Source organism: Psammomys obesus, unplaced genomic scaffold (genome assembly GCF_907164565.1).
Source record: "Psammomys obesus unplaced genomic scaffold, mPsaObe1.curated_primary_1811, whole genome shotgun sequence".
Taxonomy (NCBI): domain Eukaryota; kingdom Metazoa; phylum Chordata; class Mammalia; order Rodentia; family Muridae; genus Psammomys; species Psammomys obesus.
This window is the reverse complement of record NW_026595549.1, coordinates 28,119-43,329: the sequence shown is the minus strand read 5'-3', so window position 1 is coordinate 43,329 and position 15,211 is coordinate 28,119. Positions and strand designations below refer to the sequence as shown.

General features: G+C 41.7%; 1 protein-coding gene across 1 annotated transcript; it reads left to right on the top strand.

Annotated features, from left to right (window-relative positions):
* The first annotated feature begins 925 nt into the window (after window positions 1–925).
* Window positions 926–14,250, top strand: LOC129685788 (uncharacterized protein C10orf120 homolog). Its single transcript, XM_055619292.1, has 4 exons — window positions 926–1,057; window positions 9,115–9,209; window positions 11,954–12,029; window positions 13,468–14,250. The coding sequence occupies exons 1-4, from the start codon at window positions 926–928 to the stop codon at window positions 14,248–14,250; spliced, it is 1,086 nt and encodes a 361-aa protein (XP_055475267.1).
* Window positions 14,251–15,211: the final 961 nt, after the last annotated feature.

Below are 15,211 nucleotides of genomic sequence, written 5' to 3'. Positions count from 1 at the left end.
TCTCCCAGACACACTTTCTCCAAGATGACAGTCCGCAGGTGTGCACGCACTCACACCTCTACACAGGCAGCAGGAGGCCTCGGCTGCCCCGCACCCGGCTCGGGGAGCGGGGCTGCAGGGCGGCGGTCGGCTCCTACGAGCTTCCCCATCTCCCTTCCCGCCTCGCGGACCAGCAGCTGTTTGCAGGCGGCAGCAAGGGCGGAGCACAGGCGGGTCCTACCGGATGACCCAGGTCGCAGCCCCCCAAGTCCCGCAGGCGCCACCAACACAGACCCCGAAAGCCGCGTCACCCGGCTTCCCACGGCCGCCGGCCGGCTCGCTCACCAGTGGAGACATTGCCCGAGTTACTCTTGCAATAGCCACAGTGGCAGGCGGACTGGCCCTCGAAATACTCTACGAGGCTGGGCGAAGGCGCGCTCCAGGAAGCCATCTCCTCCGGCCCGCCGGCGCTGCGCCACCTAGTCCAACGCCGCCGCCGCCGCCGCCGCCGCCGGACCACAATGCAGCGCGCGCGCCTCCGAAGCTCGCGCGAAGCCACTGGAGCGCTCGCGGGCCGGGAAAACCCGGGCCCCCTCTGTGACTGACGCCGCCCGCGCCATATTGACTAAGGGCAGCTTGCCGCTATTTCCGTTCCTCCTCTGCGAGGGGCGGCTATCATCCGTGAGGGTGAGGCGGGGAGACCGAGGTGGGAAGGAGCCGGGCTCGGAGAGCGACCAATGGGACCAAGAAGCTGGGGTCCGGTGACCAACGACCTCTGCCCGCGCTGGAGACCTGCCGGGACGTGGCGAGAGCCTGGCGGGAGGCCGTCACGGCCACGCCCGGACGGACGAGGGGACACTCACCGCACGACGCCTTGCCCTCCCTGGACTGGCAGTAGCCGCAGTAGTAGCCGGCCTTCAGGCCCTTGTATTCCACCACCGAGGCCATGGCCGCCGCTGTAGGCTTGAGGGCCCGGCCACGCCTCTCGGCGGAGCGCGGAGGATCCCGGCGGGAGGGTGGAGAGGGCGGCGAGCGCGGGTTCGAGGCTCTCTGCCCAGTTCGCTGCGCTCCACCCGATGTCTGGACGCCAGTCTAGGTTACTGGGGTGTACCTCCGAGCCCTGGGCTTGTGCCCAGCAATCAACAGACCTTATCACTGATGAGAGTTATCGATTGGTTTTACAGATAGGGAAACTGAGGCTCCAGGGCATGATCACCCAGTCGTTGTCTGCAGCTCTCTGGTTGAAAGTTACAGGCCTGACCACCTGTAAGGGATAATCAGGGTGGTTTGGTTTGGTTTCCCAAACCAGCTGGCTTGACAGGAAGAGTTCTAGGATTGAAACAACTCGAAGCTGACGCTAACTGCCGAATGGCGAAGTGCCACATATCTTTTAAAGGGATTTTTAAACTCTTCAGGCCAAAACATGTATATAGGCTGAATTCATTCCGTGGGTCTCCAACTTGGCAACCAGTTTTAAAAAGCATTTTTAGGGGAGAAGGGTGTGAGACAAAGTATAAAAATGACTTCTGCCGAGGTAATATTTCTTAGCCTTTCCTTCTGGATACACAGACAATTTAAGTGTATCTGGCATCAAAATTTCTATACTCAACAGTGAGGTTAATTCTTTTTTTTGCAGTGACTAGGAAGTAAAATTATGAAACTTTAAAAAAAAAGGTTTTGTTTTGTTTTTTTCCTGCAAGTAAATTATGTGTACCACCTTTATCCAAAGCCGGTGGAGAGCAGAAGGCATTGTACCCCCTGATAGCCGACTGGCAGACAGTTTTGAGTCACCACGTAAGGTGCTGGGATCTGAATCCTTCGTCTTCTGCAAGATCAAGGAGTGTTTTTAACCAATGAGCCATTTCGTGCCTGGGAACAAACTTATCTTTCAACTGTTAATGGAGCCCAGGATGGCCTGGAACTCTGGACCCTCCTACCCCAGGCTCCACTGTGCTGGAATCGCACGTGTGCACCCCTGCACCTGAGAAAATATATAGATTTTTTAAAGTAAAGTTCCATGTTTTTTGACCCCAAGGTTCTGTGTGCTGGAGATGGATCTAGTTAAGTTTGATAGTTCATGGCCCGGTGAGTTAAATTGGCGAGCATCATTTGTACCGCACACCGTTGTGTAAGAAGCTAAGAGGTAAAGGGCAAAATCGGAGACACCTTGTTCCAGCTCAGTGCCCACATTTTTATGAAAAGCTTCATCTGTTTGTTGTTGTTGTTTGTTTCTATAGAAGTTCCACACTTGCCAGGCCCTTCCCTGAGAAGTTGTGGTTTTGAATAAAAGTAAAGATCTGTGGATTGGCTCACAACAGGGCACAATGCCAATGCACTACATAAAAGTTAGGAAGAAAGGCTTTTTGGCCTTTTCGTGAGCAGTTGCTCCCCATCCCACACCCCAGAAATGGTTTCACATTTTTAAAAAGATCGTTTTCCTTTGCCTAGTGCCAAAAGAATCCACAAGAGGGCATGGGACACATGGAACTGGAATTACAGTGGTGTTCCATGTTGTAGATGCTGAGACTTGATCCTAGGTCACCGGCCATAGCAAGTGCTCTGAACTATGGAGCTATCTCTTCAGTTCTTGGTTTCACTTTTTGTTTGTTTTTGTTTTTGTTTTTTTCTTTGAGATAGGATCTTACTATGTAGTCCTGGCTATCCTGGAACTCACTATGTAGGTCAGACTGGCCTCAAACTGAGATCTGCTGGCCTCTGCTTCTGAAGTACTGCAGTCCAAGGTGTGCACTGCCATGCCCAGTACTATCTACAGTCAACCGCTGTCCAAAATTAAACTGTATAATATTCTAAAATAAACAACTCAGAACTTCTCAGTTGGGTATCATCCTGAGTAAGGGGATGAAACTACTCGTCCCAGCCTGCCCTGCCTGGCATAGGAATCATTTGTCCAGAAGTTCCATGCTGTGTATGTCACCTACAATCACTCAGTAGCTGTCTCCATTAATGACTATCAATGTATTGCAATCCCCGTGTTCAATTAGTCCTTGCTTACCAACTGACATCAAAGCATTAGAATAGTGATGCTAACATTTGGAGCATGCCAAGTGAAAAGGTGAAAACACTTCACTTAGTAAGAAAAAAAAAAAAAACTGCTGACGTTGCTAAGATACAGTGCAATAGATATTTTCAGAGAACTGAAGCAGGAGGATCCCAAAGTGGGAGCAAGCCTGAGCTACAGAGCAAGATCCTGACTCAAAACAGTATTTACTTTTTCAAAGACCAGATTCACATTCTTTTGTTATCATGGTACATTGTTATAATGATCCTACTAGTGTTAATCTTTTACTGTGCCTAGTTTATACATTAAACTTGCTCATAGATACGTATAGAATGGAAGAAAAAAGAGTATATATAGGCTTCATTACTATCTATCTGCAGTTCCAGATATCCACCGGGAATCTTGAAATAATAAAAAATATAAACCTACAGTTTCCTCTTTGCCTTAACCTGAGCCAGTGTGCTCTAGAGAATGTTCCAACCTTGAAAAATAGTAATGAGAATGCCCAAAGTCCTAGGCATTCTCATTTCCATGGAATTCATGGAAGTCCTAAGCATGTATTTCACCTTGCATTAAAGCAACATCACCAGATGGAAAATGTAAAGCAGAGAATAACTTGCTGAATGCCATTCAAATAGTAAGGGACCTACAGGAGGAATAAAAAGCCAGTAAGCCCCATGTGTAACAGATGCCTTTTATCTTGGCACCAAGGAGGCAGAGGAAGGTTGGATCAATATAAATTTGAGAGCTGGTCTACATAGTAAATTCTGGCTGGGCAGGGTTACGCAATGAGACCCTTCCGTGGGGGGGGGGGGGAGGAAAGAGCAATAGATACTAGGTGTAGACCTAGGTGAAACCATGGTTCCTGGATGGCTATTTTTGTTAAAAGCCAAAGGAAGTTTTTTGTTGTGGTGGTTTTGTTGTTGTTGTTTTGTTTTCTATTCTAGGCCCAAATGAAGGCCGGGAAAAGCAAAGTTTCAATTTGTTTGTTCCCTTCTATTAAAGGAGCAATAGAGTTGTCTTTATTTTTAATTTTCTTACTTGACAGAATGACACTGATAGCACTGCTTGCTTTCAGTAACTCAGTAATGCTTGTTTGCATTAACAGACGCGGCATCTAGTCTATAAAGCACCAACCACTGAGAATGTGAAGGGTTTTTGCATGGTGATAGCAGGCCCACGCAATACAACTACAGGGAAGTAAGTGAAATATTCTCCTTCCCCTTCAAAGGGTTGTGTAAGTGGGAAGAACCTACGCTAAGCCACAGAATAATGGGTTTGAGACAGACGGAGAACTTGTGGGCAGGGGAGGGAGCGTTCTACGAGGGAAGTGGCGTGAGCAGAGGTTGGAGGGTGGAGAAGAGTGCTAGCGACAGTAGAGTCCTGCAAGATGCTCTCCTCTGTAGACCACTCAGTTTCAGGGGACCTGGCTCTACAGCCTGGTACATGCCAGCGACATGCAGCTACTGAGCACCTAATACCGTTTATATCACTGGGGAACAAAATTCTCAGTTCCATTTAAATCTGAATTTTCCAACTAGAGTTACCAATTACCAAGCAGGAAAACGCCTCTAAAAAAATCTACACCCTGGGTGGTGAGATGGCTCAGAAGGTAAGGGCATTTACCACTAAGTCTGCCCTTCCACAGACTTCACCCTTGGGACCCACAGGGCAGGAGAGAACCGATGCCCACCAGTTGTTCCCTGGCCTCCAACTCCCACTATGGTAAAAATTCACCCCGACACACATACAGGCACACAGAAAATAAAATAAATTTTTCTCCAAAGCAACCCAGAAATGTATCATACTCAGACTGCAGGAAATAATGATATAATCCAGAAAGTGAAAAAAGAAAACTTATATTCTGTATATCTGACTTCTCTTCAAAAACCATGGAAACAGAAAGAAATAATCTAACTGACACCTATAAATTCTTCATCCAGTGAAAGCAGAAAAATACATTCTTCTTAAGGTCACACAGCCCACTAAAATAGAGTACATTCTGGGTTATAAAAATTTGAAATTATGTACAATGTGTGCATAAAATCACACTAGGACATCAGCGACAGAGCTCTAGAAAATTTCAAACTAGTTAACACTTCTAAAGAACACTTAAAGAGGGGTATATGCCCACCTGCACTCCCAGCACTTAGGAGACTGAAGCAAACAGCAGGGTCCAAGCCAGATAAGAGAGAAAGAAAAAAGCTTGAGTCAACTCTCAATAAAAATTTAAAAATATTAAGCTTCAAATTAGAATTTGTGAGATGCAACCAAAGCCACACTTGCAAATTTAAAGCATTAAGTGAACATGTTACAGAAGAAATTTTTAAATCAATACTTTACATTTCTGCCTTGGGAAATTAAAGAAAAAATTAAATCCAAAACTGGAAGAGATTAAAAACCAGATCAGACATCAGTAAAATTAAATCAAGTGAGAAAAATCAGTGAAACTAAAAAGTGGATAAAGGTCATTAAGTTAAAAACAAAGACAAACAAAAATACCAGTATCAGAGGTAAGGGACAGAAGACCCCAGGGTTGATCCTCAGAAGAGAATAAAAGGTCCCTACTGGTCCCGTAGGCATTAAAAGGGTAATAAAAGATTATTAATGCTTTTGTGCCCAAATATGACAGTTTAGATAGAAAAACTATTAATTCTTTAAAAGATACTGCCCTGGCTAGATTTATGTCAACTTGACTCATGTTACAGTCAACTGGGAAGTCAATTGAGAAAGTGCCTCCATAAGATTTGCCTGTAGGCAAGTCTGTAGTACATTTTTCTTAACTAGTGACTGGTGTGGATGGAGCCACCCCTGAGCCAGTGGTCCTGGGGTATATAAAAAAGCAGGCTCAGCAGCATTTCTCCACGATCTCTGCTGTAGTTCCTGCCTCCAGGTTCTGTAATGGAAGTTTTGGTTTCTTTTAAACTCAGTTATGTTATGTACATATGTTTTTGTTTTAATCCCAAATGTGGGATTTTACTTTGGGCTTTAGTTTGTTCACAGCTGTCTTGTGCTAAGTGTGGTCTTTTTGCCAGCTGGTAAGACCATAAAGAGAGGAGTGGCATCTGAGTTGGGGCAAGTGGCAGTTTAGAAAGACCAGAGAGATCAGAGAGATCAGAGAGATGGATATGGTGGCTCAGACAGGAGAGAGATGCTTCTTCCTGGTGCAGTGTCTTGGAGGAAACTGGTTGCTGCTTTTGCTGTTGACAAAGATTGGTATAGCCCCCTAAGAACCCACCAACCCTAAACAGCCAGGAGAAGTAAGGGTCTGTGTCCCCTCTCCCCACTAACCGTCTCTCTCCTACATAGGGTTAGGAGGTTGGAAGAGAGAGGCTTTAAGGAACCCCAAATAAAAGAGTTTTTAAAAAGAGCACTACAAGTTTCCTGCCTTGAGTTTCTGTCCTGATGGAGTGTAACCTTGAGAACTTTCCTCCCCAAGTTGCTTTTGGCCATAGTATATATCTCAGTAGTAGAAACCTAACTGAGACAGAAGTTATTGACCAAAACCCAATAAAGACAAAATAGGAAAAGGCCTATAGCTACTAAAGAAATTAAATCAATAATTAATGACCTTTGAAAAGAAAACTGCCTGTCATGGTTTAAATATGAGATGCACCCCCACAGCCTCTCATGTTCGTTTCAGGTATCTCACAACTATGAAAAGCTAACACAAGGCCCAAATTTCACTAGTAAGTTATACCAAATATTTAGGAAAACAGTATTCCATTTCTATGAAGTTTTCTTACTGAAAAGCAGATGAAATATGTTTTAACCTATTCCAAAGGGCCAGCATTACCTTATTAGCCAAAACAAGGATAAAAGGAAAACTATAGACCATTATTTCTAATGAATACTAATGCAAAAATCAACAGAATATTAGCAATCAAATCTAACAAGATTTAAAAATTATAATCACAGGTAGTGATTTATTACAGTACAGGCAGTGTTTATTACAGGTACACAAAGCTGACTCAACATTGGAACAAATATAATTTATCATATCAATAGGTAAAGAAAGATCATGTCATCGTATCAGTAATAGACAAAAGAACACATTCATGATTAAAACTTTTGTCAAACTAAGAATAAGGAACTAGAACATGCTGAAGAACATACACACACACACACACACACACACACACACTGTATAGTAAAAAGTGTGTAGATGAGAGGAATCTCTGAGTTCTAGGATTACATAAAGAGTTCCAGGCCAGCTGGAGAGATATAGCTCAGCAGTTAAAAAAAGCACTGGCTGCTCTTCCAGAGGACCCGGGGTTCAATTCCCAGCACCCATACGACAGTTCACAACTGTGTGTAAATCCTGTTCTAGGGGATCTGACACCCTCACACAGATGTAGCCAAAACACCAGTGTATATAAAATAAAAATAAAAAGAGTTCCAGGCCAGCCAAGGCTAAATAGTAAGGCCCTGTCTATTCAATAAATAAGTTTCTTTCTTAAATCCACAGTAAAAAACTAGATAGTTCTCCATAAGATTAGGAACCAAACAAAGATATCCCCTCACACTGTTTCCCTTCCTGTTCAACAGCATATTGAGAATTCTAACCAGTATAATGAGACAAAATGAATGGCATATAAATTAGAAATGAAGAAACTCAACTATCTTTTTGTACAGACGATATGATTGCCTGGGATGAAGAAATATAAACTAATAATTATAACAAAGATACAGAGTACAAAATTAATATACAAGTCATTTGCTTTCTGATTTGTCTGAATGAAATTTTGAATTTGAAGTTAAAAACAATACCATTTACATTAGCATTACAAAAACAAATACTTAAGTACAGATCTTACCAAAAAAATAGGCACCGGCTACACTCTAAACACCACAAATATGAAATGAAAGAAAGATCTGAGTAAATGTTAAAATAATGTTCATTCATTGAAACAAAAAAGTGAAAATGTTGAAAGACCAGTTCCTTACAGCTTGATCTTTAGTGAAATCCCAGTCAGAATCACAGCAAGTTATTTTTTTGAACTTAAACAAGCTGGTTTTTTGCTGAGTTTGTTTGTTTGTTTGTTGAGACAGGGTTTCTCTGTGTAGCCTTAGCTATCCTGGACTCACTTTGTAGACCAGGCTGGCCTCGAACTCACAGAGATCTTCCTGCCTCTGCATCCCCAAGTGCTGGGATTATAAGCATGCACCACCTTGCCTGGTACAAGCTATATATTTTAACAAGCTGTCTTAAAAGTTTGTATTGGAAGTCCTACAAAACAGAACATCCAAAATACTGAAGAACAGAATTAGATAACTGACATTACCTGACTTCAAAACTTACTATAAAAACTATATTAATTGGGGAAAGGGATGAAGAGATGACTCAGTAGTTAATAATGTTTATAGCACACACCCGTAGTCCCAGCACTAAGAAGGTAGAGGCATGCTGATCTCTGTAACTTCAAGGCCAGACTGATCTACAGAGTGTTCCAAGCCAACCAGGGCTACAAAGTGAAAGCCTGTCTTAGAAAAAAAAAAAAAAATGCTTGTTCTACAGTCTCATAACAAGTTGGGCATCTGAACAGATACGTGTATACTCAGATCTAAGAAGGGGGCAAAAACAGGAGGATCTGAGACAGGTTATGGGAGATACCTTTTCTCAAAGGAATATAATCTCTTTGGGGCTCTGCATGAACATGAACACACATCACACATATACACAAACACACACACATGCAAACGCCTACCTATGTTATTAAAGACAGTACAATACTGGCGAAAGGACAACTCCAAAATAGACCCATTTAAATATAGTTATCCCAATGCCATAGTTACTCCGACATTACACTGTGAAGTTCAACTGACATGAGATGTTGTCAGCTTTTGTTCAGAACCCATCATCTTCACGAGCCAGGATTTCTCATAAAGATATTTGTGTGTGTGATTTTTTTATGAAGGGTTAAAATTTAGCATAATTCTTTTTCTACTTACCATAAAGAAAATACAAATCAAACCACCTTCCCCGTGTGCCAGCAAAGTCTAGTCTTCCTTCCTCACAGATTGTTTCACCCCGATTGACTTCCTGGCTTGCAAACACTCTTATACTCGATGTAACTTCTGTCAGTTTGGACTTAAGCTTATTGCTTACTTAACAGGAAGCTTATACTCAGAACTACACATTTCTCTTCATCAAAAGAGAGTTCCACTTTCCTATGAGGCTCAACAATCAACAAGATGGGTACTTCATGCGGTACTCAGCCAGTAAGTTTTCAGTTAATAGAAGGGACATGGTAAGTAAGTAAAAAGAATGTCATAATACAGTGCGTGCAGGTTCGAGGTATCTAAAGTTGTGGGCTAGTTAGCATATGACTGATCTGAGTGTCATGGTTTTCAAGTTTAAAAATGACCTCATGTTAGGTTTAGAGAGCAAATGAATATCAAAATAAGTTTGAAATTTAAATAACCACTTTATGACCTGATATTTGAAGTAGGTTGATTTTTTTTTTAACATAAGATAAACATACCTATTTTTATAGCCTTGTTTCTGGATGGTTTATTTGGAACCTGCAGTTTTCAAGTATTCTTTGCAAACCACATTTTGAGAGGAATGGATTGATTTCTAATAAAAAGAAGCCAGGTTTAAATTGATCATAATTTCTCCTTTTAACAATGTATTTCTAAGAACTAAAGATATCTCAATAGGCTACAGGATAATTCTGTCGGGATAAATAATTTCTATATATAAAATGTCATTAATTTGTATGGTTTTTCATTAATTTTTATTTTATTTTATTTTATTTTATTTTTATTTTTATTTTAACAGAGATACTTTCTGCTTCCTTTAAGTGCTGGTCAGTTATGAGCATAAATTAATGTGACTAAGGATATATTACAACCTCTGTCAATGCAGTATTTAGCTGAGAGACATACCACTAGGAAATGATGAGACCTTATCTGGACCATCAGCACACACATCTAGTCTCCAACAACACAGATATGTAGGATCATCAAGTATTTCTATGGGTTTCATTCACATGGAACGTCTAGTTTATGTTCTAAAACACAAAACTTGAAAAGAGGCCCTCAGTGCTCTTAGAAACTGTCTCTGACTACCTATACTATAGTTGAGTCTCCATGTCTTTAAGAAATGGTTCCTTCTCGTTGCTGAGCAACTCACACAAAGGGAAGTGTTCTCCCTGCCAACAGACTATATTGTCATATACCGCCTCACAGTAGGCTCCTTCCGGAACAGTGCTGACACACAGAAAGTGTTGCCTTAGAAATCAATCCAAGGCATCCTTAAGGGTCAACAGTGGACAGGTGAGAATCTGAACTGAGAGCAGAAATTCAGTGGCTAGAAACCAATTCTTTGCAGAATAGAGAAAGAAAAATTAGAGCTGAGGAAAGGAAGCGCAGCGGCAGAGTGAAGAGCAAAGATGCGGTTCAACAAAGCTGGCAAATAGCAGGGCAGTGGCTGAAGCCGAGAGCACTGCAGAGAAAGGGCACCAGAGAATGGAGCCAGCACAAATGACCACATGCGCTTCAAGAAGAACATGCAGTGCAAGACTACCACCGAAGAGCAGAACACTGAGGCCTGTCACCTCACAGCCGCCCATTTTGGCAGACTCAGAGTGGTCTGGTCTGAGTGCAGAGGAACAGTAAGTGTTCCCTCCTTTGGGGTATAGGCAAAAGAATGTATGTCCACATCTGGGAGCAAATCATGGGACTCAGTGACCTAAGAAACTAATACCCAGGGCTGGAGAGATGGCTCAGGGCTTAAGAGAGCTGTCTATTCCTCCAAAGGACCCAAGTTCAACTCCCAGCACCCACATGGCAGCATAACTGTCTATAACTCCAGTTCCAGGTGGTCTGACACCTTCCCACCAACGCACATAAAATAAAATTAAATAAATTATATATAAAAAAAGAAACTAATACCCAAACTACTAATAAGTCACTAACTTTCATGGCTTCCATCCTCTTTGCAACAAGTAGGGAATGAATACTAGCCTCATGGGACTGTTTGGAAGATTAAGGAATATTATATTTTATAAAACAGTATTTAGTATAAAACAATATATTATAAAACAGTACTTAGTATAAATTCAAGAACTGTTGCTATGGTAACAACATAAACTCTTAAAGAAGTAGCAGAAATAAAATAAGAACTACGATGAGGGTTTTGTACAATTCTGTGATAAACCCTTCTGTTGCTGATAGTATTTATGCTTAAGTTGGTTGCACTAATTAGGTTAATAAATAAGAGAATTCCATGTCTGCATGTGCCTTTACTCCATCCTAAAGAACAAATTTCCCTGCTATATTTTTCTTCATTAAGTTTTAAAACTTATCTTTCACTTGTTTTATATTTAAAGGGTAATTATACAGCCAGGCATAATGGAGAAAAAGGCAGGCAGATCTCTGTAAGTTACATGCCAGCCAGGCCTACATAATGAGAATCTGTCTTTAAAAAAAAAATGGTGCCAAAGAGATGGCTCAGCCATTAAAGGTGAGATTCATAACCCAATTAAATAAATACTCAATTTTAAGTGATAAGAATCATGGACCATTATAATTAGGCAATTATTGTGGGACACCTCTTATATATTTATATGTAACTTCAATTAAAATAAAGTTATATTTGAAAATTTTCACATCAAAACTTATTTTTCTCTTACAATATATAAATATAGTGGTTTGTGGTATTTGAAATAGTAATAGTGACTCAGCCTTTCTTCTCTGGTGTTAAAAGTGTTTCTGACATTTAGAACCCCAAACAAAATACGACGGCTCCTTTAGACTTTAATCAAAAGTACTGACATCCCTTCATTATGTGAAGACAGAAGCTAAACAGAGTTCCACCTTCTGGCAGAGAGAAGGGCCTTCTGCTACTTAGGAAAAGCAGGTCCCAAATGACTCCCTATTGCACTTCATCCCAGAGCATATTTCCAGACACCTTTCTCCAATCCCAGTATGATTTCTCTTTTCTTCTAGATTGGCCTGGGCTAAGAGTACTCAAGACCCCCGGATTGCAGTAGGTTCCTGTTCCCCACTAGAAAAGAAAATTAAGGTGAGGAAATACATTTGGCATGAACTTTGGATTCTATAATAAGATCATAAAGTTTCTTGGAGGTAAAATGGGCCTGAGCATTGCAGGGGACAATGTTCAGCTGCAGGCTTAGTTCCATATTTGGTTCTTTGAGCAGTGCTGGCTAGACAGCACTGAACAAAACAAATATCACTATACTTTCATAGGACTTGTTCCAGTAAGAGACAATACTAAAGAATTGTTTCCCATAAATTGTGATGTCACAACAGTATTAGGTTTTCTCTGAAGACTGTGTAAGGTTAGAGGAAATAGTGTGCCAGCTGAGATCGCAAAAGTTATAAAAATGCCTATCACAGAGTTACTGATGTGCATTTAGGAAGAGTGTATTCGTGTGGGAAGGAGAATAGTGTCTTGGGGAACAGAATTAAGTGTAGCTGAAGCATAATGAATATAGAGTGAGCCGAGAACATGGTTTGAGGGTAAATGAGAGACCGTGGACACTACACAGGGATTTGAGGTCCTCTCCTAAATGTAGTAAGCTACTGCAAGAAAGTGACATGCTTAATTTATGTAATAAAAGATCACTCTGGCCACAGTGGTTAGTTTGATGGGCTTGGAGAAAATGGGGCAAAAGTATAGACTCAGATAACTGGGCTAACACGCTGAGATAGAGGTAGGAGGATTAAAGGAAAACAGAAATGAAGCTGGGAGTGGTAGGACTGAAAGGTGGAAACTGGAGAAAGTAGCAGGTAGAGATGTTAAATAGTGACCAGGTGTGAAATTGGGAACAGGGAAGTATCTTGTCAATGTGGCTTACAAGTTTTGTTCAGTCTACTTCTAATCAGTACCTGATCCATGGAATAGCACCTTGCTTAATGAGCATCCATGCAAGACAGGCTAAATGTGCTTGTGTTAAGGACAGACTAGTAAGACTGATAGAGGGGTAGCCATAAGAGAGGCTAAAAAAACAGGGATATTCAGCAAATGAGATAGAAGAGGGGTAAAAGCCAAGGCCATGAAGCAAGGAAGAATTTTTTTTTTTACAATCATTTGTGCTGAGGTGTCCTTTATGCTGACTCAAGTGACCCAGTTGGTAGTTTTGATGATGCAGAATTGAAATCTTTGAAGCTCAATAAGCACAAGTGAAGAATTAGCTTTTGCTAGACAATAATGTTTCCAGTACAATAGCAAGAAGATAGCTTGGATGGATGGGTGGTGGCTCGGATGGTGGGAAGGGGGATACTTCCACTTTCTAAGGGAATTCTAAGTCAGAGTCCTCACCTAGGAAGGAACACAGTCCAGGGGAAAAGTATAGGAGGCTTAAAGGGGGAGAAAGTTAGATCCAAACTGGGTATGGTGTAGGAATGCCAACAAAAGTAATAGCCCATTGAGAGCTGTACTGTGGAACTAGAATAAAGTATATCCAACTTAAAAAGTTCTGATTACTCCCTCTGACAAGAGTTTAGGTGGCACCCATTCTTCACGAGTGAGAAAACTGTTAGTCCAGGAGTTCCAACAGGAGAGTGAAACAGTTGATAAACTTAAGACCATGTCTTTTGACTTACGGTTTGCTAAAGCAGATGCCTTGCACCATCGACGCCAACGCTTGATCAGAGAAGCATGGAATTACAAACCAAGTCCAGAGTGTGACGCCGACCCAGAGGCGGAGAAGATGTCCAGAAGCAAAACACCAGACAATGCTAAAAAGTGGGACTATCTAGTGCCTGAGAGAGAAATTTATCACATAGAAAAACACATACTCAGAGCTGAACGGGCTAGAGGCCTCAGAGACCACAAATACCGACCACTCCCTCAGAAAATTCCAAGTGAAACACTTTACCCACTAATACCAAAGAATAATGTCCAGAAAACACATAAAACTGTACCCCAAAGGCCTAAAAAAGCATGGTCAAAGGAACAGATGACGCAACATAAAGACCGAATGATTAGAGGGAGAGAGCTCACAGAGCAGAAAAATATCCAAAGGAAGACTCAAAGCTTCACCAGCCATGATCACCCTCGCTTAAAACTGCAAGTGATGACAGAGGAAGAGAAAGAGTTTGAAAAAGTCACAGCTTATCCTCTCTTCCAGCCTTCCCGGAAAAAAGTTATCAAAGTAACTATTTTGATGGAAAAGTCAAACATGGATGAAGCACAAAAACCACCCGAAAGGCAACGCCTGAAAATGCCACCATTTATGAAAAGCCAAGTAGAAAAGAAAAGGCTTAAACTACTTTATTGATTATTGTATTTCTTTCTTAGATTAGCCTATTTTATAGAAATCGGTAATGAAATCATAGAAAACACACATTAAAAGGGGAAAATGGCAGCTGCAGACATACATAATTGAAAAACCATGGTGTTGAGAGCACAGGTTGTATGGTTCCATTTTTATGGTAGTCACCAGGCTAAGGAGTAGGAAAGTTAAAGTACAGAATGATGGCTAATGGTATAAAAGGGGGAGGTGTACTATGGTATTTTGATAATGGTTGCATGCTCCATTAATTGATTTTATGACACCAGATCACACCCTAATTGGATGAGTTGGATTGTGTGTATACTCTCAATAAAGCTGTTTTGACGGAAAAAAAAGAAGATTGATAGTGTTTAGAGAAGAGGGATTAATCCTAAAACTGTAGACCAAGGGTCTATCGTCCTTAGACATCATTAGAAAGTTTACGCCTTTAAAACCCTGAAGGCAGGGCAGGGGAGACAGCTCAGCAAGCAAAAGTGCCTGTTAATACAAGCCTGACAACTTGAGCTCAGATCCCCAGAACTCATGTAAAAACCCAGACAGGGGTGCACATGTCTGTAGTCCCAGTAGGCTCATAGCCAGATAGAAGGTGGAAACAAAATCCCTCGGAAACTCTTGGGCAGCACTATAGCGCAACAACAAACAAACCCCGCCTCAACCAAGGCGGCAGAGGAGGACTGGGACCCAGGTTTATCCCTGAAGTACTAGACATGCACTTCGGGTGTACACGTGCCCTTAACAGACATACACATGCGCACACACCTCATATATACACATAGGCAAAAATAAGTAAAACCCTGAAGGCAGTTGTGATTACTTTGTGATTACTGAGAAACTGACAAGAGGTATGGACAGACAAAATAATGGTTAGTAAATAGGTGTCCGGGTAGTAGTCTGGGCAAGATGGGACGAGGACCATAAGAGAAGTATAGACCGGTTTAAGGTGGGG